Source organism: Mixophyes fleayi, chromosome 3, assembly GCF_038048845.1.
Source record: "Mixophyes fleayi isolate aMixFle1 chromosome 3, aMixFle1.hap1, whole genome shotgun sequence".
Lineage (NCBI taxonomy): Eukaryota > Metazoa > Chordata > Amphibia > Anura > Limnodynastidae > Mixophyes > Mixophyes fleayi.
The window spans coordinates 300,140,731-300,164,383 of record NC_134404.1 but is presented as its reverse complement, the minus strand read 5'-3'; the positions used below and the strand labels follow the sequence as shown (position 1 = coordinate 300,164,383).

General features: G+C 39.7%; 1 protein-coding gene and 1 long non-coding RNA gene across 4 annotated transcripts in view; one reads left to right on the top strand and one right to left on the bottom strand.

Annotated features, from left to right (window-relative positions):
* The first annotated feature begins 2,039 nt into the window (after positions 1 to 2,039).
* On the top strand, positions 2,040 to 6,329 carry LOC142142997 (uncharacterized). Its single transcript, XR_012689446.1, has 3 exons — positions 2,040 to 2,122; positions 2,658 to 2,720; positions 6,203 to 6,329. It is a non-coding gene; the product is annotated as an uncharacterized LOC142142997 (long non-coding RNA).
* Positions 6,330 to 22,820: 16,491 nt separating this feature from the next.
* COMMD1 (copper metabolism domain containing 1) overlaps positions 22,821 to 23,653 on the bottom strand; it is a 116,959-nt gene continuing 116,126 nt past the window's right edge. For 2 of the 3 annotated variants that reach the window (XM_075203876.1, XM_075203877.1), the window contains one exon: positions 22,821 to 23,188. In XM_075203876.1, coding sequence (XP_075059977.1) covers positions 23,081 to 23,188 — 108 coding nt within the window. In that variant the 3' untranslated portion in view covers positions 22,821 to 23,080. The remainder of the gene's footprint in view (positions 23,189 to 23,653) is intronic. The other variant, XM_075203878.1, reaches the window with a different exon arrangement.

Below are 23,653 nucleotides of genomic sequence, written 5' to 3'. Positions count from 1 at the left end.
TTAATCTACTAGATTGGGAAGGTTATAATCATTAGCAGAATTTTAGTGTCCAATGGAAAAACAGGCGCCATATACAGCACCGGTAGCATGAGGGATATCACCTATTTGGAAACACCTGTTCATTAACTCTTGTCCATGCTCCATAGTGATTTTTAATGGGGATATCTAGAGACTACAAAAAGGTTGTCAATGGATTATATTATGGAGTCACCTAATAAAATGTGATTCTGCAAACTGGACTAATATTAGGATTTCCATCTCCAAAAGAAAATGATTTAAAAAATAAAAAACCCTCAGTGATGTCACTAACTCCAGTGAATTAATATGCTGAATATTGGTTCAACCACAACATGGCTGCATATACTATGTGTAGGTGAAGGGTACAGTGTTACTTCTAGTCTTGGCCATTACGGTATATCTGTACATGCTCATACCGCATATAGGTTTTCATTCCAACATGCATATTGGGCATAAGCAAACCGAAGGGGGGGTTTCCTAGTGCCTGGAAACCACCTCCAAGCCTGGGGCACTGTATAATTGAGGTGGCTGAACACTGTTACCGTTTCACACGGCTCTGCTTGAAAAGGGAGAGCTACGTGCACCTAACAGTAGTGCATGCAGCATTGCCCATGTATATTATGGGGATAGGAAGAGTTGGAGAGCAGCCAAGCACTGTCTAATATTATAGCCACGCCCCCATGTATGCTGGTCACGCCCACTGGCGGCGTGGTGTGGAAACCCTTCCTCTACAAATCCTGCGTTTGCCCCTGTTGGGCATAGAAACTATATTTTGTTTTTGTTCAGGTTTATGTTTTTAAACAATGAAACATTGTACCTTAAGCTTTTGCACAATTCTTGTTTTACTGAGCTCCGACCCTGCTGTAATCTGCACAACATAACACCATGCATCATAAAAAACCTTTCAAGATCCTCAAAACGAGTGAAGGATGTATTTTTTTACTATTGTCATCATCATCAACATTGCTCAAAACTCTGCAACACCAGGCAGTCAGTATAACAGATCATTAATAGAAACTGAAGGTCATAGAAGGTGGATGGGGAAGGTGTAGACATGAGACATTGGGACGGGAGCAGTTAATCATTGGCATTCAGAAAACACCAGTATGCTGCTTGTCAAGGGCGATTGTGTTTGACAAGCTTTGTATAATCATCATCATCACCATTTATTTATATAGCGCCACTAATTCCGCAGCGCTGTACAGAGAACTCATTCACATCAGTCCCTGCCCCATTGGAGCTTACAGTCTAAGTTCCCTAATATAGACACACACACAGACACAGACAGACAGAGAGAGAGAGAGAGAGATAGAGAGACTAGGGTCAATTTTGATAGCAGCCAATTAACCTTCCAGTATGTTTATGGAGAGTGGGAGGAAACCGGAGCACCCGGAGGAAACCCACCCAAACACAGGGAGAACATACAAACTCCACACAGATAAGGTTATGGTCGGAAATCAATCTCATGACCCCAGTGCTGTGAGGCAGAAGTGCTAAACACTGGGCCACTGTGCTGTCCAATATAATGAGCACATACAGGGCTAGGGTGGGGTCCATGGAGGACACTTGCAGTGAAGACAATTAAAGAGAACAGTCATTGTCCAAAAGATGTTGCCATGCTCCTGTCACTCACAGATGCAGGCCCAAACAGCCAGGGGCGGGCTGGCCAGGGGGGCAGGGGGGCAGATGTCCCCCGGGCCGGACAGAAAAATAGTATTTTGGGCCGCCTGGCGGTCCAGGAGTAATGTGATGGAGACAGCCTTTGCGGTCTGTGCTGGGGCTGTCACATCGCAGAGTACTCACTGCAGCCGGATCATTCATTCACAGAATATTGTACTATAGCTTGTAGTACTACAGCTTGTAGTACAATATTCTGTGAATGGATGATGCCCCCGCAGTGAGTACTCTGCGATGTGACAGCCCCAGCACAGACCGCAAAGGCTGTCTCCATCGCATCTCAGTAGCAGGCAGCTTACATCATCAGGTCATGTGACCGCAGTGGTCACATGGTAGGAAGTGGAGGCGGGGCTGCTGGAACTCTATGGTCAGTGTGCAGGAGCTGCAGCAGTTCTCTCTGTCTTTGGAGCCACTCATGTACAAAAAGGTAAGAGGGAGGGGGGAGTTAGTGTGTGTAGGGGGGGCGATTGAAGCTGCAGGGTATAGGGGTACATGTGTAGCTAAAGGTGCTGGGACAGAGGGGTACATGTGTAGCTAAAGGTGCTGGGACAGAGGGGGACATGTGTAGCTAAAGGTGCTGGGACAGAGGGGGACATGTGTGGCTGAAGCTGCAGGGTATAGGGGGACATGTGTAGCTAAAGGTGCTGGGACAGAGGGGGACATGTGTAGCTAAAGCTGCTGGGACAGAGGAGGACATGTGTAGCTAAAGGTGCTGGGGCAGAGGGGGACATGTGTGGCTGAAGCTGCAGGGTATAGGGGTACATGTGTAGTAAAAGGTGCTGGGACAGAGGGGGGCATGTATGGCTAAAGATGCTGGGGGCAGAGGGGGCATGTGTGACTAAAGCATGTGGGCAGAAGGGGGCCTAATTATAAAATGTGGGTGATATATTGATTTAATGCCAGGGCTTGTTGAAGTTTTCTAAATTTAATGTATACATTTTTTTCTTTTTTTTACCAAATAGGGCCTCCAAGGATCCAGAGCTAAAGTAACCAGCAGCCACAAGTGGTGACAGTGACAGGAACAGGTAGGAGAGAGCAGGACAGTCTGCCAACTGTCCTGAATCTGGTGGGACAGTCCCGAATTTGGGTGACTGTTTCGCTTAGGACAGTTGGGAGGTATGTCCCGCTTCACCGTGTACTGCTCGTGAAGGCAGAACTGTGTGCACCTAACAGTAGTGCACACAGTATTGCCTGTGTATTTTTTCTCTAAAATGATAACCATGCTACATCATAGGAGGTTACCCTGTCTAAAGTGCCCAGGCCCCCCAGAGCCTTAATCCAGCTCTGGGCCTGGGCATAAATATATATATATATATATATATATATATATATATATATATATATATATATATATGGATTAAGCAACACAAATAGCCTCTTTTTATATAGATAAATATATATTGTACCAAAAACCGCCCTTTAATGATGGGCCGCTACTTATGGGACAGTGCTGTGTGCTTGCCCCCCGGGCTAAAGTCTAAAGTCTGCCAGCCCTCCCCTGCAAACAGCATTGGTTATAGGATCACTGGAATATGTCAGCATGCTTTTGATATCATTAACAATGCTAGTAAAAAAAAAATCCTTTAATGCCAGTGTGTAATTGGCCTTAGTAAAGTTGTGTAGCCTTTCATATTCCATTTTGTTCTGCCTTGACTTAAAAGGAAGGATGCTATTTGTATAGCTCATGATTACATGCATATTACTCCCTTTGTTTTGGCTCTTCCATATAAGAGTCATATACAATGAATAGAAGAAAGACATATTGATTAATCTATTGTCAGTTCAATACAGAAAGAATTTAGAACATCAGCTTTTATTTAAGAGCAACGGTCAGTGAAACCTCAATGAGATTCTGTCATTGATAGATCTACTTACAAAATCAACATTCAATATTGACCTTGATATCTGTATGAATAGCTGATAATTACTTGCACTTTTAGAGCTTTGCGTGACTCTCTCTAACAATGTAACCTTTTGTTTGCTAGAAACGATAAAGTTGGATGTGTAAACGGAACTAAATTGTATATTTGGAAAAACTGTACACTGCCAAGTATTGTAGAACTATGCACTGATGACCTAATTCATATTAATTGTCCATACTGCCCTCCTGACAAGAATCATTTGCCCAATTTGATCATCTAGTGGTTCTGAAGTGAGCACAGTTCATTCTACTGTCTATGTAGCAAGTTTGTTTGTGACCAGTTGATGATGTTTTCTCACCAGTTTGACTAGTCAGTCCTAACTCTACCTACAGCATGAACACTTTATGGAGGTTTACAGATTTCATGCTTTCAGTACAGGTAATGTGTGGGCTCTTTGTCAGACTAAGGGTCACTTGTTATTGTCCTATAAATGACTAACTGATCTAAGTAGGCTTATACAGAGGGCAGCCTGTTTATTGCAAATGGTCCAAGGGGCATATTTATTATCTACCACTTTTTTGCCAAAATCAATTGCATTCCTTATCGCAATGACAAAGAATGAAAGATCGTGGCCATTTATTAAAAGTGTTCTGCAGGAGAGCAGTGACGATAAACTACTGCCCTGCGAACATACATTTTAGCTATGTCCTATGTCTTTAAAGTGAGCACTTGGCGATAGAGACTGGAGTGGAGAGCAGGTAAGATGCGGTGAGGGATCTAAAGATCCCTCCACTGCAATGCTCTCCGTAGAGGACTCAATGGCTAACACCATCTTCAGATGGGATTAGGTATCGGGCACAAGTTCTGCAAATCTTTGCCTTTCAGAAACTATTAAATGGTGCAAAATAAACTGCTGTTTTCGGGGAATTTTAATGAAAAATTTGATTGATAAATATGGCCCCTAGCTTCCTTGAGAATTTCCATAGACTGTAAATATTGCAGTTGTGTATTTGAGATGGTTCTAGCAGAATTGATTAAATATACATGTTTATTTTGTTATTGCTTCTTTATCAGGATAGATATTATAACTTCCATTGTCGTCCAGTCAGCCAATACTGAGATCACAGGATTTTTACCTCTATGGACAGTAGAGGCTGAGAGGTGGATTTTACCTCTATGGACAGTAGAGGCTGAGAGATGGGTTTTACCTCTATGGACAGTAGAGGCTGAGAGATGGGTTTTACCTCTATGGACAGTAGAGGCTGAGAGATGCGTTTTACCTCTATGGACAGTAGAGGCTGAGAGATGGGTTTTACCTCTATGGACAGTAGAGGCTGAGAGATGGGTTTTACCTCTATGGACAGTAGAGGCTGAGAGATGGGTTTTACCTCTATGGACAATAGAGGCTGAGAGATGGGTTTTACCTCTATGGACAGTAGAGACTGAGAGATGGGTTTTACCTCTATGGACAGTAGAGACTGAGAGATGGGTTTTACCTCTATGGACAGTAGAGGCTGAGAGATGCGTTTTACCTCTATGGACAGTAGAGGCTGAGAGATGGGTTTTACCTCTATGGACAGCAGAGGCTGAGAGATGGGTTTTACCTCTATGGACAGCAGAGGCTGAGAGGTGGGTTTTACCTCTATGGACAGTAGAGACTGAGAGATGGGTTTTACCTCTATGGACAGTAGAGACTGAGAGATGGGTTTTACCTCTATGGACAGTAGAGACTGAGAGATGGGTTTTACCTCTATGGACAGTAGAGACTGAGAGATGGGTTTTACCTCTATGGACAGTAGAGGCTGAGAGATGGGTTTTACCTCTATGGACAGTAGAGGCTGAGAGATGGGTTTTACCTCTATGGACAGTAGAGGCTGAGAGATGGGTTTTACCTCTATGGACAGTAGAGGCTGAGAGATGGGTTTTACCTCTATGGACAGTAGAGACTGAGAGATGGGTTTTACCTCTATGGACAGTAGAGGCTGAGAGGTGGATTTTGCCCTTATAGAAGTAAGTGGCTTTTTCATGTTTCATTCTGCAGAGAAAATACATTTTAACTTGTGTATTAAATTTATGGCTCTACGATTTGTGTATACTGATCTGTGGAGTTTTATTAATATGTGGTATTTATGACAGGTGACTTGGAGAAAAGGCATCAATATAGGTAGAAATCCAGCTGACATATGTTCTGTTACTAAGCAGAGATCAGGAGTAAAGTAGGAAATGTACATAAGAATATCACACAGTTTGCCCAATATCCATGCTTGTGTAGCCCCATAAAAATAACAATGCCAGAAAATTATCTGAAATTCATGAGACACTACTCTGGATAAGTCTGTAAATCCGTGATGAAATAGTCACTACCTGCCTATGTGCACAGTTATCGGTTGACCACACTAACAGGCCCCCATGTTGTCCGGAAATGACATGACTGCTCCTTAGTCTCTGTCCAATATGGTCAATCACATGTGTGGTCACCACAATGCCGGGAACTGCTACTTCTCCGATGTGAGTGATGAGATGTGGCTGTAAAATGGAACTATATAACAGAAATGCATTAAAGCTTTTAATTGATTCCAACTGAAAGTGCTTTTTTAGGTGTGATAAAATGTGTGATGTAATAAAATCCTATTTTTGTTATATAGCCACTACAACCAAATGGGTTCGAAACATGAAAATGTCATTGGATTGTCTACACGGCATAGAAAACACTGATGTTATCCTCTGCACACTCACATTTATCAGTCAGTGTCTAGCCATCCTGTTGACTGAGGTAGCAAGGGAATGAGCACTCTTCTGATCCAACACATAAACTACCATAAACAATTGTCTATGAGTCACTAAGATGAGGCCCCAGTAGGGTGCCTGAGGTACAGTTGAAAAACTCAATTGTTTGAGTCACGTCAGAGTACCTGGTAATACAGGACTGAAGGTAATAGCGCTCTCTGGGGCATATCCAATTATGAGTGGAGTGCCTTGCTTGGCGCCTGTTCCGCAGGCACTCCTCGTTACCGCAGCAATGTGGATTTCCCTTCGCCCCCCACATGGCTGCGAAGGGAAATCCAAGATGTTGTGGTACTGTATTGACATAAGAAATTAATAATTGAATATGTCCCTAAGTGTTACTGCACAGTAACCATAGTACCTGGTAGCAGTAGTGCAAGGTGGGTCAGGCATTAACAAAAGATCAAACGTAAATTAGTCACAGGTGAGCAAAGTCAGGAACTGGAAAATCAGGATCAGTGGGTAAATTAAAGGTTAAGTGTGGTTGGCTGAATATCTTCCTTTCTACCTAAATTTACTGAGCCTTGTACACTGTAATGGTCAATTTAATCAATATTAGCCTGTAATCAATGTACAAAGCAATAATTTAGACTGTGCAGCAACAAAAATGTATATTTGCAATGTTATTCTCTTAGTTAGTCTGACTTGTCCTGCAAGTTACCCGCTGTCAGAGATAGTTCCCCAGGTTCAAAAATTTTCTTTGCCTATCTATACCTAGCATAGGGAAATGTACATGTTGGGCATCGTTTTCTACATCTCTCTATGAAGGTTGTGTATGCTCTACTTGCCTGGTCCCTTTAGGACCTGGCTATGCCCCAATAATATTATCTCCTCTCCCAATAAAGTCACACACATTCCTTGCCACTGGTCCATGCCCCCAAGTTATTATATTGTGAAATGATTATTACACATCTATAAGGTTAACAAAAGAGCCCCAGAAGAAGGTAACGTGATTAAGGAAAGAGAAGAGAAACAATGGGGCCTCTATTGGACAGTGAGCTCTGCAATAAAACTTAGCACCACCATCATACAAACTAAGGGGTATATTTACTAAGCTGCGGGATTAAAAAAGTGGAGATGTTGCCTATAGCAACCAATCAGATTCTAGCTGTCATTTTGTAGAATGCACTAACTAAATGAAAGCTAGAATCTGATTGGTTGCTATAGGCAACATCTCCAGTTTTCTAAACCCGCAGCTTAGTAAATCTAGCCCTAAGTCTTATAAAAATAATATACTTATACAGTTATCACTTAATTTTTATTTTGGACCAACAAAATTCTGAATAAAACTATAAAGGGTTTAAGAGCATCTAACTGATTTTAACAACTATTAGGAAGCATATGGTGGTACTGACGTAATAATACTTCAGTGCTTTTCTCTAATGAAACAAAAATAAAACTTTCACTGCAGGGAAACAATTAGACTGTTATTTTAACTTGATACTGTAGGTATATAGAATTGTACTACAATTTACAATGTCATGTTTAGTGACTAAGCACTGGGGAGTTCTTTCCTGCTACAAAGTGCATAATGGAAATGATGCTATTTGAACTTCAACAAAAGCTCTGATCGCTGCTTTATACAATCTCCTGGAAGCCTTTCAAGAAAAGAAAAAAATTACACCGGTCTTCTGGGTGATCACAATTCGGAAGCCAACTTCTAGTAACACAACGTAACAAGTAGGTTTATTTAGTAAGAAAAGACAACAATGGAAGAACGTTTAGTAAAATACTCTATTCTTGATAACAGGGCAATCATGTAGAATAGTCCATTAAAACTGGACATTATAGACAGTTTCATAAATAAACCAGAAACGGCGGCTATATGTCATCTATACCCAGGAAATATACTTAAACTAGAGCATAATAAAATACCATGTAGATTTTACAGCCTAAACATATTTAGTTCTGATAGGTCTCTGTCTCCACTGCATATATATTGCAATTATAACAAAAAGCTTCCTTTCCTATAAAGAAAATTTGCATTTAGGATTAGCAGTCATTTAATGACTATTGTAGATGATTAATTATCCAAAAACTCATGGATTTGGTAAACAAAAATCAGTTTCCGACTTCATTATACCATTAATGAAAAGGGTGTGGTCTGGCCCTGGCAAAGGGATATTACCAGCTATCAACACTACGCTCTCTCTTGATACAAGTGGCCTGGGGATAGTCTGGAATCATTGTGTTACTAATGTCAGCATAAATCTAACAAGATTGGGACTTGCGGTGGATGGTCCGATCTAGACGGTCACGTGTTACAATGCAAGGGGTGCAAACTAGTTTTCTGTTTTGCACACAAGTTAAATATCAACTTTAAATTTCAGTGTACAAATAAGCTATTAAGTATTTGTGTGCTGCATGAAAAAAACAGTCAGTATTTAACTTGTGTGCAAAACAGAATACTAATTTGCACCCCTTGCATTGTAACACGGTTTTGTCCAGGAGACTGAAATAAGATACCTCTTCATTTAAGATCCTTAATGAATCAGGCCCCTAGAGATTATCTCCTCTTACAGACCAATTGCTTTACTCAACCAAGACTTTAAAGTCTTATCCAAAATCCTGGCCAATCAACTGCAGTCCTTCCTCCTCTGCCTTCTCCCATCTGGTCAAGGAGGTTCAAAACGCAATCGTACTCTGTGTACATGTTATTGAGCATTGATGCTGAGAATGCATTTGACCAAGTTTCCTGGAAGCATTTACAAAATATTTTTGAACATTGTGCTTTTGGTCACACTTTTCACATTTTATTAGATTTATGTGTGACTTTCCAGTCACCTATCTCAGTGTCAACCTTGTTCCAGTTAAGATGACTAGGGGCACGCGCCAAGGTTGCCCATTTACACTGCCGTTGACCCCCTTTGCCGAATTTTAGAAGCCATGGCTGACTTTAAGGGTAGCCAGAATGGATACTTGGAAATTAAAATAACGGCATTTGCTGATGACCTTATATTATATGTCTCTAACCCTAGACAATCCCTTGCTCCTGTTCTGGATACCATTAAACAATATGGCGTTGTCTCTAGATTCAATATTAACCGCGATAAATCGATTATCAACTCCACTATGGTGCCAAAATGGTGTAAACACTTGAAAATTACCCGGGCAATCCCTGGCCTCACTTACTTAGGGGTACAATTATCTAAAAACATTCATCAGTTATATTCCATCAATATGTGGAATATAACGTGTCCTTCAGGAAATGCATAGTTGGAATCACTTTTCTTTGTCCTATCTGGTTTGGATTAATTTGCAAAAAATTATCAGTTTCCCAAATTGTTGTACCCTCTCCAAATTCTCCCTATCACTTTAACAATTGCAGATGAGAAACTTATTAATAGGGAATTCAGCAAGTTCATATGGCAAAATAAATGTCCCACTTTAGTTTAATCAACTTCAACAAAGTCTGTCTAATAGGGGTGTTAACCTGCTCAACATTAAACTTTACAACTATGCTAGTACTCTATGGATCATCAGGGATTGGTTACACTCTACTTCATCATACACTAATACCTTAGTGGATGGTTCCTTCTTATCTGACTTAAACTTACTTATTTCTTACACACACATAAAGCTGAGTTATCACAGTATGTTCTGGACAACCCATTTGTCAGGCGCCGTCCCGCTGTCTACTCCTTGGGACGGCCCCCGCTTCTCTTCCTAGCGTCTGGTTAACTGGCAACCAGACGCAGAAGTTCCGGCCGCCCGGCACGGCGATCTGCGCATGCACGTCTCTTTGCTAGGCAACGGGACGCTACTCAATAATCTCGACGGCAGCTGAGAACAGCGCTGCCACCTACTACCATCCAATTGACTCCTCAACTTTTATAAGGTGCTTCCTGTGCACACATCTTTGCCAGAGTATCAGGTCTAACCTGCCTCTAGCGTTTCCTGTGTTACAGTTTCTATGCCTTGTTCCTGACTTCTCTTGTTTGCCTCTGACCCTTCTGACCCGGACCGTTTGACCACCCCTTTTGGATCTCCTTGTTGTACCACGCCTCCAGAACGTTACCGACCCGGCTTGTCTCACCATCCCTCCGGATATCCTTGTGTACCTCTACTTACCAGAACATTACCGACTCGGCCAGTCTGACAAATCTTCTCTTGTATCTCGCTATTCGACTCGTGGAAGGACCGCGACCTGCGTGTTCCTGCAGCGGAGTCCATACCTCCTTGCGGGGGTCCCTGGTGAATACCAGGGGCACGTTAGATTCCGCACCTTCCTCTGAGTAGTGGCAACAATAGTAGGTACACTAATATAGTCGTGATACCATTGTTATTGTCCTCCAGAACGACAAGGAAAGCTGTTAAAAAAAACAACTATCTGTTATCCTTTTGGAGCAGTTTGGAATTTGTAGTGTTCGCTCTCTAGTAACAGGACTGTTAATCTGCATAGGCACATAAGTCTGCACCCCTCCAAGCTAAAATTATGTCAGACATATAACTAAATTCCTCTCCACCAAAATTGGTCCATTGACTTAGACTCCCTCTTAGCTAAGTGGATGAGGGGTTATTTTTAAAGACTCTTCGATCATGGTCTTGTTCAATCAGGCCTCTCCCAGTGGTTAGCTATCTTCCCAGCTGTTACCTTGGAATGGCTTATCAAAACCCTCTCATACTCCTGCTCTGTGCTCGCAGTGAGCTCCTATAGGGAGATGTTCCTCAACATATCCGGTCATGGTTACTTATCTCAACATAGGCACATAATGGGCTTATCTGACACGGACGATTGTCCAAAATGTGGCTCTCCTGGAGCTTCCTTTGTACATTGTGTGTTGGAATGTACCCACAAGTTTTCCTTTTATATCAGTGGTAAAACTTGCCAATTGCAGACCACTCACGCTATTCTGTTACACACCTGCGCTGGACAAGTCTTCTCTACATATCCGTGGTGAAACTTACCAGCTGTAGACCATTCATGTTAACCTTGTGATCTAGCTACTACTCTGTATGGTACCTATTACCTGGACTAAAGTCTACAAGTGCCTCTGTATTGTAGCTGCAAGTCGCTGACTCTTCTACTATATTGTTGATTGGTCTTTGCCTAAGGTTGTCCAGTTATCAAGTACTGGCCTGCTATATGCTACCTGCATGCTAAGGCACTTGGACTCTTTCCTCATTTTATCCCGTTTACTAAACTGTTGTACCATCACAGTTCCACGGTGCCAAGACTCAGCATTTATACTATTGACATTCCTTTCCTCTATTCTACTGTATGGTTCCACTGATTCACCACACTACCCAGAGGTCCGCACTTCTGGTAAGTGTAGCTACACCTGGTGAATTCTGGGTAAAATTCACCAACCTTCATATATTGTCCCTGTAGAATTCGTATGATAGCCTCACATGTCTCAGGTATGATCAGACCCAGAGCTTGCTGTGAAATAGCTGTGCTGTACTTGACATTAGCCAGTATCGTTACAGTAGCCAAAAATCTTGGGTAGCAAGTTCTAGCAGCTCCTGGAATGTAGAATCATTCATCTGTGGGAAAGTCATCAGGATTCGTGTCCTGTATCTCCTGTACCAGTGGTATATTTCAAAAGAACTCGCACCTCAGCAACCCCTACTTGGTCCAACAATTGCGATTCTTTCTTCTTTTCTCTACGATTGTTTGCAGCGTTGTCGTCATGGCGACAAGCGAGCATGCACAAGATTTTCTTTTATTTGCTAGACACATTATATTGCAATAAATCCTACCTTGTACAGTTTTGAAGGGAGTTAACAGAACTTACATTATACACAAAGCACAACAAAGCAATGAATGGCAATTATGTTATTTCCTCTTCCTGAAAGTTTGTGTGGGTGTGTCTGTGCACTCTGAGGGTCAGCTCATTATTTAAATTCGGTTTGCATATTGCTGCAGGGATGGCAGATATCTGTATAGTATGTATGGAGTCACAAACTTTTCAGAAGATGGTTATGAGAGATGAAGATCACAGATCTAAAAGTAAATTGTGTAGGTGTGTACATATAAATCTGCATGCTCATTGGGACTTTCCGTCCTTGATAATTAGGAATTTTAAATAGTGTGTACCCAGTTTTACAATTAATATTCTATCAATACGTTCTACTATTTCTCCAATTTCATATTTTATTATATTTATAACATACTTAAATAAATATAGTGATATTATTAATTTATATAAAGTATATACTTATTTTTATGGATTATTTTATGCCTAAGTAACTTTGCATTTGTGATTAGTAACAAAATATTTGACTTCCATTGTGACTTCAATTCCAGTTTTGCAACAGTTTTCTTTGTTTTCTTAATATTGTCTGTAACCCACCACTTTAAGTGTGAATGTAGTAGAACCTGGCAACATATTTTATTGTAAAACTCCATGTTTTACAGTAAATAGTGAAACAAAACACAGATACGAAGAGTCATCTCCAGCTTGGTGTACTACCATGTGAACATAACACTACACCACAATGACAGTGACTATACAGCCGCCATAAGACACCACACATAGACAGTTTTGTATGTTGACTGGATTCCCAAGTTACCCCATGGGCTAAAATTTTGCAGCCCTCCCCTGAGAAGTGGGTTCTTTCTTTCACAGAGTGTTGGAGTATCCAGGGCCCGATTAAGGGTTCCGGCTGCCCTAGGCTATTTCAGCCGTAGCGCCCTCACCCCCCCTCCAGCCACCTCACCTGCCCCCTTCGGCCACCTCAACTGCCCCCTTTAGCTAACTCACCTGCCCATCTGCCGCCCCTCCCCCCCGAGACATTAGAACGGACTTACCTGCTGTGGAGTCCTCTCTTCAGCGCTGTGTATGACAGGCAGTCTGGCAGCGATCGCTGCCAAAACTGCCTGTCATGTGATAGTGACAGTCGGGACCGCTCCTTTAGACCAGGGGCGGACCCGATGACTCCGCTTGCCACATTTAAGGGGAAAAAACAAAAACATCTCGGTGACACTGCGCCCCCCTGGCTCCAGCGCCCCAGGCTGCAGCCTGGTCAGCCTATTGGCTGATCAGGCCCTGGGAGTATCTAATAATACTGACTTACTACAGGGTGGTTATTCATTTTATCCAGCACAGATTGGGACTCCCTGGGCTGTGAACACCAGCAGTATACACCCTGTAGAAGTAAAGGATATTGTTCTTACAAAATGTGAGTAAATTCTACATATATATTGTTGCATTACGCTCACAAAATGAAATTGGACTACCCTATTGAACCAGCATTAGATTCAATTATTTACTGATGCCCTGTCTTTTAATAAATTAACCAATGTGGTGAAAGGAAGTATCAGCAAGTGGGAATATGCTCATCTTCAAGTGAGGTATACATTTTATGATCTCACCAGAACTGTTCCTGCGTTTTTGGTTAGCCCACCTGAGAAATGACAGTTACCAACTGTTTTTTGTCTACTGGAGAAATTATTAAACGTTTCAACTGACAGAGCTTCAGCAAAAATAATGTTGCTTTTGTTACGTCCATATGAATAGCATGAAATAATGATTCTCTGATGCGATCGCTGTAGTTTCAAAGCACAAGAGTTTAACTTGCAAAATAAATTACAGGACAAAGTATCGTATGCATACATTGTTGATACCAACAACAAGCTTCTATCAGAACGGTCTGGTTTCCAAAGCCAGAGATGAACATTTTATACACCGTACAGTCATAAAAAGCAGTGACATCACAAAGATACACAGTTCCAGTATTAAGGTCCACATTCATAGGTCAATGGGTCATAACCTCCTAAGAACTTGACGCCCCATTGGTTGATTCCTCTGGTCATCTTTCCATGTGTGGCCAGGTGTCCTTCCTCAGACTCCCACCTCTACACCTTGTATACACGGGTTCTTTTATGACATCTCTGGAGTTATTTGTCGTATGGAAAGTTATATCATACTTGCCTACTTTGTCCGTTCATGTTCCGGGAGGTGCGAGGGCCGGTGGGCGTGTGGGGGTGGGGCTCAGAGCATTGCGTAACTAAGCCCCGCCCCCTCCGCTGTCATCACCATTTTGCCCAATACCAGCAGCAACATTGGAAATATGCAAACGCAACATAAATTCCACCGAAAACTTTATCATGCAAATGCGAGCAGAATGAGTTAAGTTAATTAATATGTTGGAAACATTAATTAGCTTTTTCACATTATATTTTACATTAACTGAAATAGATTAAACTTATTTGCATGTTGTTATTTTTTAAAATAATTGATTGTGTACTAATTGCATCGCAACTGATATTAGTGTACAGAAATTGCTGATTACCACCTTCATCCATTTATTAAACTGCAACACTTTGAAATCATGTCTCTAAGAAAGTCAGATATTCCTCTTACATTTACAGTAAGTTATATTTTGCCCCAAAGTCTTGTTACATTCCTTGCACTGGTTGTATAATTTGTCTCTAACAGCCCAATTTATGCGTTGAGGACATCACTACATTATATAATCTATACTGTATATGAGACAAAGGTTTGTACACTTTGCTGTGACTTGCTGCAAAGAAAGGGAAGAAGTACATTAAGGGCTCATTTACCCAAGAGCTGTCTCCTTTGTTGTATTCTGAATGGAACACACCAAACATGTGGGAACTTCTTTCTGGTCCATGCTCTTTCGGTGCGCCACTTGCTATCAATGGTTGTGTAATTGGGACATGTGTATAGCCATAAGGACCAAGACTGCATTTTATTCCCAATGTTTCCTGCTTGTGTTCTATTCCGAATGCAACAGAAAAAGAGGTCTTTTCACACAAGCTGTTTTTCGAGGTTTGTAAAAGGAGTTTTACGAGCCTCAAAAAAGACATGTCTGCATTGCTTTCATATTTGTGTGTGCACACCTAATTGTGAGCCAGGCACATTTCACGGGATTTTCCTTCACTGCTGCGTCCAACCTATTTCCACTTTAGGACCACTCCTTTTATTCATTTGAAATGTTCAGTTTTTCTCCTAAAACGCTGATTTATTTATCCTTAATTTTTTTTTTTATAGAATCATGAAAGTGAGGTGACGTTGGGACTGCCTATCACATGTGCCACTTTTGTGTGTTTGAACTTTTAAGAAAAATTGCTTTTCCTGCCAAAGTGCGACTGAAGAGTGTAAAAATGCATCTCATTAAAAGTATAAGGACAAGTTTGGTTTCTGGCTTCTCTGCCATACAGTTACCCATACAAATGGGTACATATGAACAAAAGAGCATTTGTAAGTGATCCTATCCTGGCCATGCCTGGAACAGTTGCTGAGACTTGTCGTTCCATAGAATGTCATTGAATGCCTTTTGGTTGAATTATTTTCTGTTGTTACTACTCATGTTCAGTATGTTGCTCACACTGGGCCTGAGTCATTAAGGAGAGCAAACCATAAAAAAGGAGTAACTTTGCAACTGGGCAAAACCATGTTGCATTGGAGGGGGAGGTCAATTTAAAATGTAGGGACAGCTTTATAGTTGTGGTAGAGCATGTTCTAGATCAGATTTAAATTTCAGTGTAAAAATAAAACTATCAAGTGTCTGTGTGCTACATGAAAAAACAGCCAGTATTTAACTTATGTGCAGAATAATAAACTAATTTGCACCCCTTACTTTGTAACATGGTTTATCCCAAAGAACATTTACTCCTTTTTTTTTTGCCTTACTTTCTTTAATGACTCAGGCCCACTGTGTTACAATTGCACCTTATTCTCTTCAAATTGTTGCTTACTCATGGGCCCTGACTCATTGACTACTACTGTATTGCATCATGTGCTTTACACCCGGTTTATTTTATTTACTCCAATAAGAAAAGTTAAAAAAAAGAAGAAAAAAAGATAAAACAAAAGTCAAGCTCTGAAAAGCTAAATTTTTTGGAGATTGCAAACACATACACCTATGGGGGCTGCATCTGCAATCGAATATGCTTTGACCGCAGCAGATATCTAACAATAAATAGACACGTTACTTTAAAAACTCCTCTGAAAACTGCAGTTTTTAGGGTTATGCCAGGATAAAAACCTCTTTAGAGGTTCATAAATAGGTCCCTAAGAAACAGTTGTTCCATATCTGGAAATAAAGACATCTAATAAGATCAAAAGAGCTGTCTGCAAGTGACATCTATGTATCTGTGGTTCTGGACACAAAGTAAGGCTAGGTACACACTGAAGAATTTCCCGACCGACGTGTTATCTCAAACTATTGTACCTGCGGCAGAAAGTCTGATCAGTCTGGCGGTTCATGCATATACACTGACACGATTTACCTTCAGATCTGTGCTCTTTATCTGGTCCTTCATCTGGTCCTCTAGTCCAGAGAATGACAGCACAATATTCATTCATTCTTGTCACACCGATTAAAACCGCCTTGTTATAGCTATACACATGTCCTAAAGAATTTCGTTAGCTTCTGTGACTGAACCGAAACATTCTGTTTCAGAACAAACAAATTAATTATTCCTCCTATAGCACTCTGAACATTTAGTCACCAGGACATTCATTGCTAGCATTGGCTGAAAAGAGCCCGACTCTGTAAACTCTATGGGGATCATGAGCACGAGTGCATACACACTACATGATCGTTGGGTGATTGGTCGGAAAATATTAAACAGTACAACCAACCAAATGAGCCGACAATCGACACTTTGGAACAACTTTGGACCTAATGGTCGTATGTCGGCTGATTTGCCCGATAATTGGACGAAAATGCTCCAGTATGTACCCAGTCTAAGACAACAGCTCAGACAATAAGAATGAGAGGCATGTCTCCACCCGCAATTCCGACAGTTATGAGAGCATGTGAAAATCAAACCAGATGATATCTGCTTTTCTAAACTGGATTAAAAAATAAATATCAAAATCAAATCAGAAGTCTGCTTTTCTAAAGTGGATTAAAAAAAATGACAGTACAATCTGGTTACGTGCTATGATGAGACCTCCACCGTTTACATCTTCATCTGTTTTCATAAATGTCCCTCATTCTGTTTCCAGAAAAGCCTTCATTGTACAATCAACTAGATTTTTTCTTTGCTTACATGCTGTATATTGTGTTGCTCCATTTGCATTACTTCAACCATAAAATCCAAAGCATTAAACTTTACTTTATTCAGGAAGTAAAAAAAGTATTTATTTATTACTACAGAAAACTTCCCTGAGAGCAGCAGAGCTTCTCTATGGAGACATTTCGCCCGAGAAAACACCTTTACACAAAACATTATCTAGGCATATTTCCTTATTCCTTTCAAACACATTTCAAAAAATATTTTTAACACATTTTTTTGTCCAAAGGTCAAAACCACACTAATGAACTTTTCCTGTCGCCCTTCAGGGAGATATTAGAGGGTAGGTCAGGCAGTAAGTGTGGAAGGGAGCGTGGTGACGTCATTGTGGCTCCGTAGTCCTGCACCTGTCGCAATTCGCTACATTGCGTGGAGGGGACAATGCTTAAATACATGAAATGCGTCATTAGGGTCTGAATTCTTCAGGGTTGCAGGAGAGTGCATATATATATATATATATATATATATATAATATATATATATATACACATATATATATACACACACATATATACATACATACACATATACATATATACATACATACACACACACACACACACTAGGGATGTGCACCGGCCACTTTTGGTGTCTCGTGTTTTGGATTCGGATTTGCTTGAGGTTTTGGGTTCGGATTTGTTTCACAAAACACCTGACGAAAGGTTTTGGATTCGGATTTAAGGTTTTGGATTCGGATTTATTTTGAAAAAAACATAAAAAGTGCTAAAAATCAGTTTTGTGTTTTTTTTTTCACTTCTACGCTATTATTAACCTCAATAACAATCATTTCCACTAATTTCCAGTCTATTCTGAACACCTCACAATATTGTTTTTAGGCCAAAAGGTTGCACCGAGGTAGCTTGAGCACATAATGCCAAAAAAAGACGTACAAGATGGAATTGTTCTGGGCCCTCCCTCCTACCCCTCGCGAGATTCGACGCGAGACTTGGTTGACAGAGCCTCGTTTTCAATTTTTTGCCCGCCGGAAATATCCGAACAGTGCTCGGATCCCGTTTGGATCCGCACTGTTCGGGTGGGCTCGGATTAGCAGAATCCGAGCCCGCTCATCTCTAATACATACATACATACATAATACATACATATACATACAGAAGGCACTCAAGTCCATTTTATTTCAAAGATTCCAAGATTCCAGTTGTTAGTCATTAGGGAAATCATCACAGTGAAAATGAAATGAGCGGTATATAAAAACCTGTTAATTACTAACACAGTAATTTGCAGAGGCAAAACCACCCAGTGTAGGAGGAATGTGATTGGAATACATGTGATGAGGAAGAGCGGAGTATATGCTACGACAACATAAAACACAGGGCCCTAAACATCTAGTAATAACTATCTGCACATGTTTAAATGTGATTAACGATTGACTACGACTTTGTTACAGTCAGCAATGATAGAGATGTGTTAAGTGATTATATGGAAATAAATATGCGTAAGAAAATCGTGCCCTAAGGAGTTCACCATAAAAAAATTGCTGTCTAGATCCTGTATTATGAACGAACAAGTCTCAAAAGAAATAATTTCTTACTTAAGCATGTAAATTATACAAATAACAAATGTTAAACCATGAGCCGTTGGATAAAATTTGTCACACACAGGATAACAATTAATGCACTAATGTAGCTAGAACGAAAGCATACTAGAGATGTTAGTAAATAATTACACTAAATCCATAGGGGAGAAATATCAATCTTTTGTACTATATTACACTATGTAATCATGAATCACAAGTGTAGAGAACATAATATAAAAATATACAGTCAATAAAAAAAACTTAGACACAGTATCAATTTCAAAATATATGTTGGCACAAAAAAGTGTTGTATCAAGCAAATTCCACATTGGATTGGATAATACCTACATATATAAATGATTTATTATTTACGATAACAGAAAAGCTCAGAGCAGATGTCATATATGTCAGTACTAGAGTTAGGGTCAAACAAAACATGCATCAAAATGTATATGTGGAGTTAATTGATTTAATATTTTGGTCCTAATTCATTAAGGAAAGTAAAGCAAATAAAATGAGTAACTTTGCACCTTGGCAAAACCATGTTGTATTAGAGGGGGATGTAAATTTAAAATGTGGGGACAGATTTATATTTGGGGTAGGGCATGTCCTAGATCAACTTTAAAATTCAGTGTAAAAATAAAGCTATCAAGTATTTGTGTGCTACCTAAAAAAAACAGCCAGTATTTAACTTATGTGCAAAATAATGAACTAATTTGCGCCCCATGCATTGTAACATGGTTTGTCCAGGAGAAAGCTTACTCATTTTTTTGCTTTACTTTCCTTTATGAATCAGGCCCATTATGTACATGTATACTTTTCTTAAAGGATTTTTTAAAGATAAATTATACATGTGCCCCCTTCTGTAGACTGCCAGGGGTTTCATCATTATTGTAAAAAAACAAAATAAACCTGTAAATATTACATGTAAACTTATTTTAATTTAAAATGCCCCTTTGAAAATAAATGTCACCCCCTACTGCCCTGTTTGTGAAGCATAGTTGGGGAGGACGACATTGAGGCTACAGGACTCTTATTATCCTGCATTGATAAAATGTAGAGTAGGGAATTATTTTTTTTCCATGGTTTGTTTTCTATGTAAATAATGATTTGTGACAAGTTTTGCCTCTTCAGCGTCTGCGTTTACATAAGTTTTGTTACCATGTTGTAACTATAAAACCAAGTAAACTATAAACTACAGTGAATAAATAAATCAGTTACAGTTTCTGTGGAGCACTTAAGAGGTTCATGACTTACTTCCTTGTTTCTGGTTACAAAGTGCTAGTTACTGATATCCATCTAGTAGTACAATGTAATAGTATACACATCACTTACTATATACAGAAGTTTTTAAGGAGAAATGAAACTTTAAAAATAAATATGAATTGCCATTGATGAAGTTAAATAAATTGGACGAAGGTGGTAATTAATAATTTCTCTACAAACAGTTGCGATGCGATCCATACACAACGTCATTTTTATTGATGTATTTTCTATCTTTTTTATATAAAGTGGTGAAGAAGCTAATTCATGTTTCCTACATCTAAATTACATCAAGTTTGGTATCATTTTGTTCACAATTGCATGATAATGTTTCCGGTGTTATTTATGTAGCATTCGCACCTTGCAAATGCTAGTTATAAATAAAATCACTTTTTCATACACCAAATAGCCATTACACAGGAATCATAAAAAACAGTTTATACAGGTCTAGAGGCGGGAGCCTGAGGAAAAGGATAGATAACAATCTCAAGGAACAATTACCAGAGGAATCCACCTATGTCACGTCGAGTGCTTGGGAGGTCAAGACCTTTCGACCTGTAAATGAAGACCTTAGTACTGTAACTGTGTATCTTTGTGATGTCACTGCTTTTTACAACTGGACAGTGTATAAATTGTTCACCTCTGGCTTTGAAAACCAGAGCGTTCTGATAGAAGGTTGTGTTAGTGCTAACAAGCACATGTGTATGTATCCAAACTTGGTCTAGATATATATTTTGTGAATAAACCCTTTGTGCTTTGGAACCACAGCAATCACATTGGAGAATCTTTATTGGCGACGATATAACACCATTGTTCCAAACAATAGGGTCCATGTAGTACTTAATCAATCTAGATGGACAGAATACACTGTGTACAGAAGCACAGTGTTTTAGAGGCAGAGTATGCTGATCTTGCCGGAGGCAGTGACCTACCTATCCACTCGATGGATGGTGTAATTGCAGACAGTGCTGTATATGGTAGGGGGCAGTGCTGAGATTTGAAGAGGGGAATGGAGACAAGCACAAAAGCCACAAGGTCTGTTACTATGGCCACTGATTGGTCTTTCCACTCACTTACGTTCTCACTCCGCAGTGTCACACAGCCCTGGTTATTGTCCGGTGCTATGAGACGATTCACAGAGCCTGTCAAAGAACAACTGCATAGAGTTGGGTCAGGGGAAGAGCTAATTAACTCCGGCTTTAAGAAAATGAATGATGTGGCTGCAGAACATATCAAAAAAGATGTGCCAGGGAGTTTTCTTGTTTTAATCTCTGTAGATCCAAACTCTAACTTGTCTCTTCTCAAGCTGTCTTTATCAGACCAATGATGGAACACTAAAGCACTTCTAAACAAATCATCCTACACCTTCATAATAAACATTGTTATCATTACTGGCTACCTGGGTGTCTCCACTGCTGCTAATTAAAAATGAATTAATCTTCTTACAAGATTTTTTTAATTATACAGAAGCCCATGCAGCTCACCAGCTCCACCTCTTATACTTGAACCACTATTTAAGATCTCCCAATGCCTAACTCAAGTTAGTGAATAAATAATCAGGCCAGGCAGCAGGTGGTTTGAAAAAAGCTTTGTTGATCACTAATTTTTACAGCCACCACTGTAACCGCTCATCCCAAGCTCTGTTCTAATGACATCTGGGTCCTCTTTGGTATAGAGGGTCCAACTTCTCCATGTGTAATATAAGTTTATCAATAAGAACTGTAGCACACTGCAATGTTGTTTAATTACTACTATGCAAGGGAAACCAATGTTTCAGCTCAGTACAGTGCTTTACTGGGACCATGCCCTGCACACAGTCAGATTCTAATACACAGTCTTTATAACGCCAGCGTAAAACCAATGCCAAAATGTATTACTTATTCTAGCGAGGGTGGCGTTAAAAGGAGAATGGAATGTAATGGAACCAATACATTGTACTATATGTTTGTGTAGAGATCATACCAGGTAATAAGTCAGGGTGGTGTAATAAAAGGAGATTCTGAAGATCAATTTAAACGATTTTGACTTTCTGGCCCCATTCTGCAAAGCTTCTTGCTGGGAACAAGATAATGTGCAGCAATTGCACTTAGGACATTTACATGGAAGACAAATAAAAAAAATAAAAAATAAATAAATAGAGAATTTCGGTCAAATTGTGGAATTTCCAAATAACTCCACTTTTATAACTGTTCTTCCATGTGTTAGTATACAGGCCTCTTACTGGTAAACAGAGGTAGCAGGAAGTGATCAGACACGGGAAAAGAAAATCACATCTATAGAATAACAAGACGTTTTTCAGGTGGTTGAGGAACTGCCTTCTGTGGGTGAAGGGTCATTTACAAGCAGCAATAGTGTAAACTAGCAGCACAAATGCTCTAGTGTGAGGCCACTCTCCTAGTTCTCCAGGAAGGGATTATTTAAGAACAAGCAGAGTAATGCTCACTTACAGGCACACAGTCTTTTCCCTCTCAAAAGGGAATTGAATTAATTGAATTCTGAAACTAGTGAGGTTCGGGAAATCGTGTCTCATCCCTATACTTGTAATGGGACACAGATTGCACCTTCCAACTACACTTCTGCGTGAAAGTACATTTCTACCAATCAAACCTTCACGTACACAATTTTGACACATGTCACACAAACAATCCTGACGGCATCTCAATCTCATGATTAATTTAGGACATAAATGACTGATGTAATCTCTCTTTATTTCTTCTGGTGCTTCCAAGAGCAGTTGTATATTTGTATTTGCGTTTCTTCATAGCTCCATTAGGCTCTTCCTTCTTTTGCAATATTAATCATGAGAATACAGGAAATCTATATCTTAGCAAATGAAGAACGCTGTCTTGTTTGGTAAGAAAGAACTCAAAAGGCAAATCTAATGTTTACAGCTAAAGAGCTTTACTTAATAAAAAAGAATAAGAAACAGAAAAGGCGTTTGCCGAACAATTAGCTGATCTGAGTTAATGCAGCCAGGCTTTCCTCCACTTCTGACAGTTTCTTCAACATTTCATTCATTTTTGCTTCATTGAATTCTATGCACAAAAAATCAGATTCCTAGGGAAGAAAATAAAAAGGAGGTTACATTATATTAAAACGATTATGTATACTGTTTATAGGAAGCACCTTTTAGGTCTTTTATATATATAAAAAAAAAAAAAAGCATATTGCTTAAGAGTGCTAAAATTGAACATATTTCTAGTTTTCCAAGGAGTGGCTATAAAACGTTTTCACCCCCTTTTCACATTTTTATTTCTTTATCACGGAATCAAAATTGATTTATTCTGGAATTCTTACCAGTGATCAATACAAAATACTCTAATGTCTTCTTAATTAATTACATATAAACAATAAAAAAAACATTGATTGTTAAAATACGGCTAAATATCCTTGGTGCAGTCATTTGTCTTTCGAGGTCACAAAATTGACCTGTGTGCATTTAAATTGTTTCAAATGATTTAAAACTTAGTACACTTTTGAACCTTTTGTATACACGGTGTAATTTTCTAAGATATTTATCAA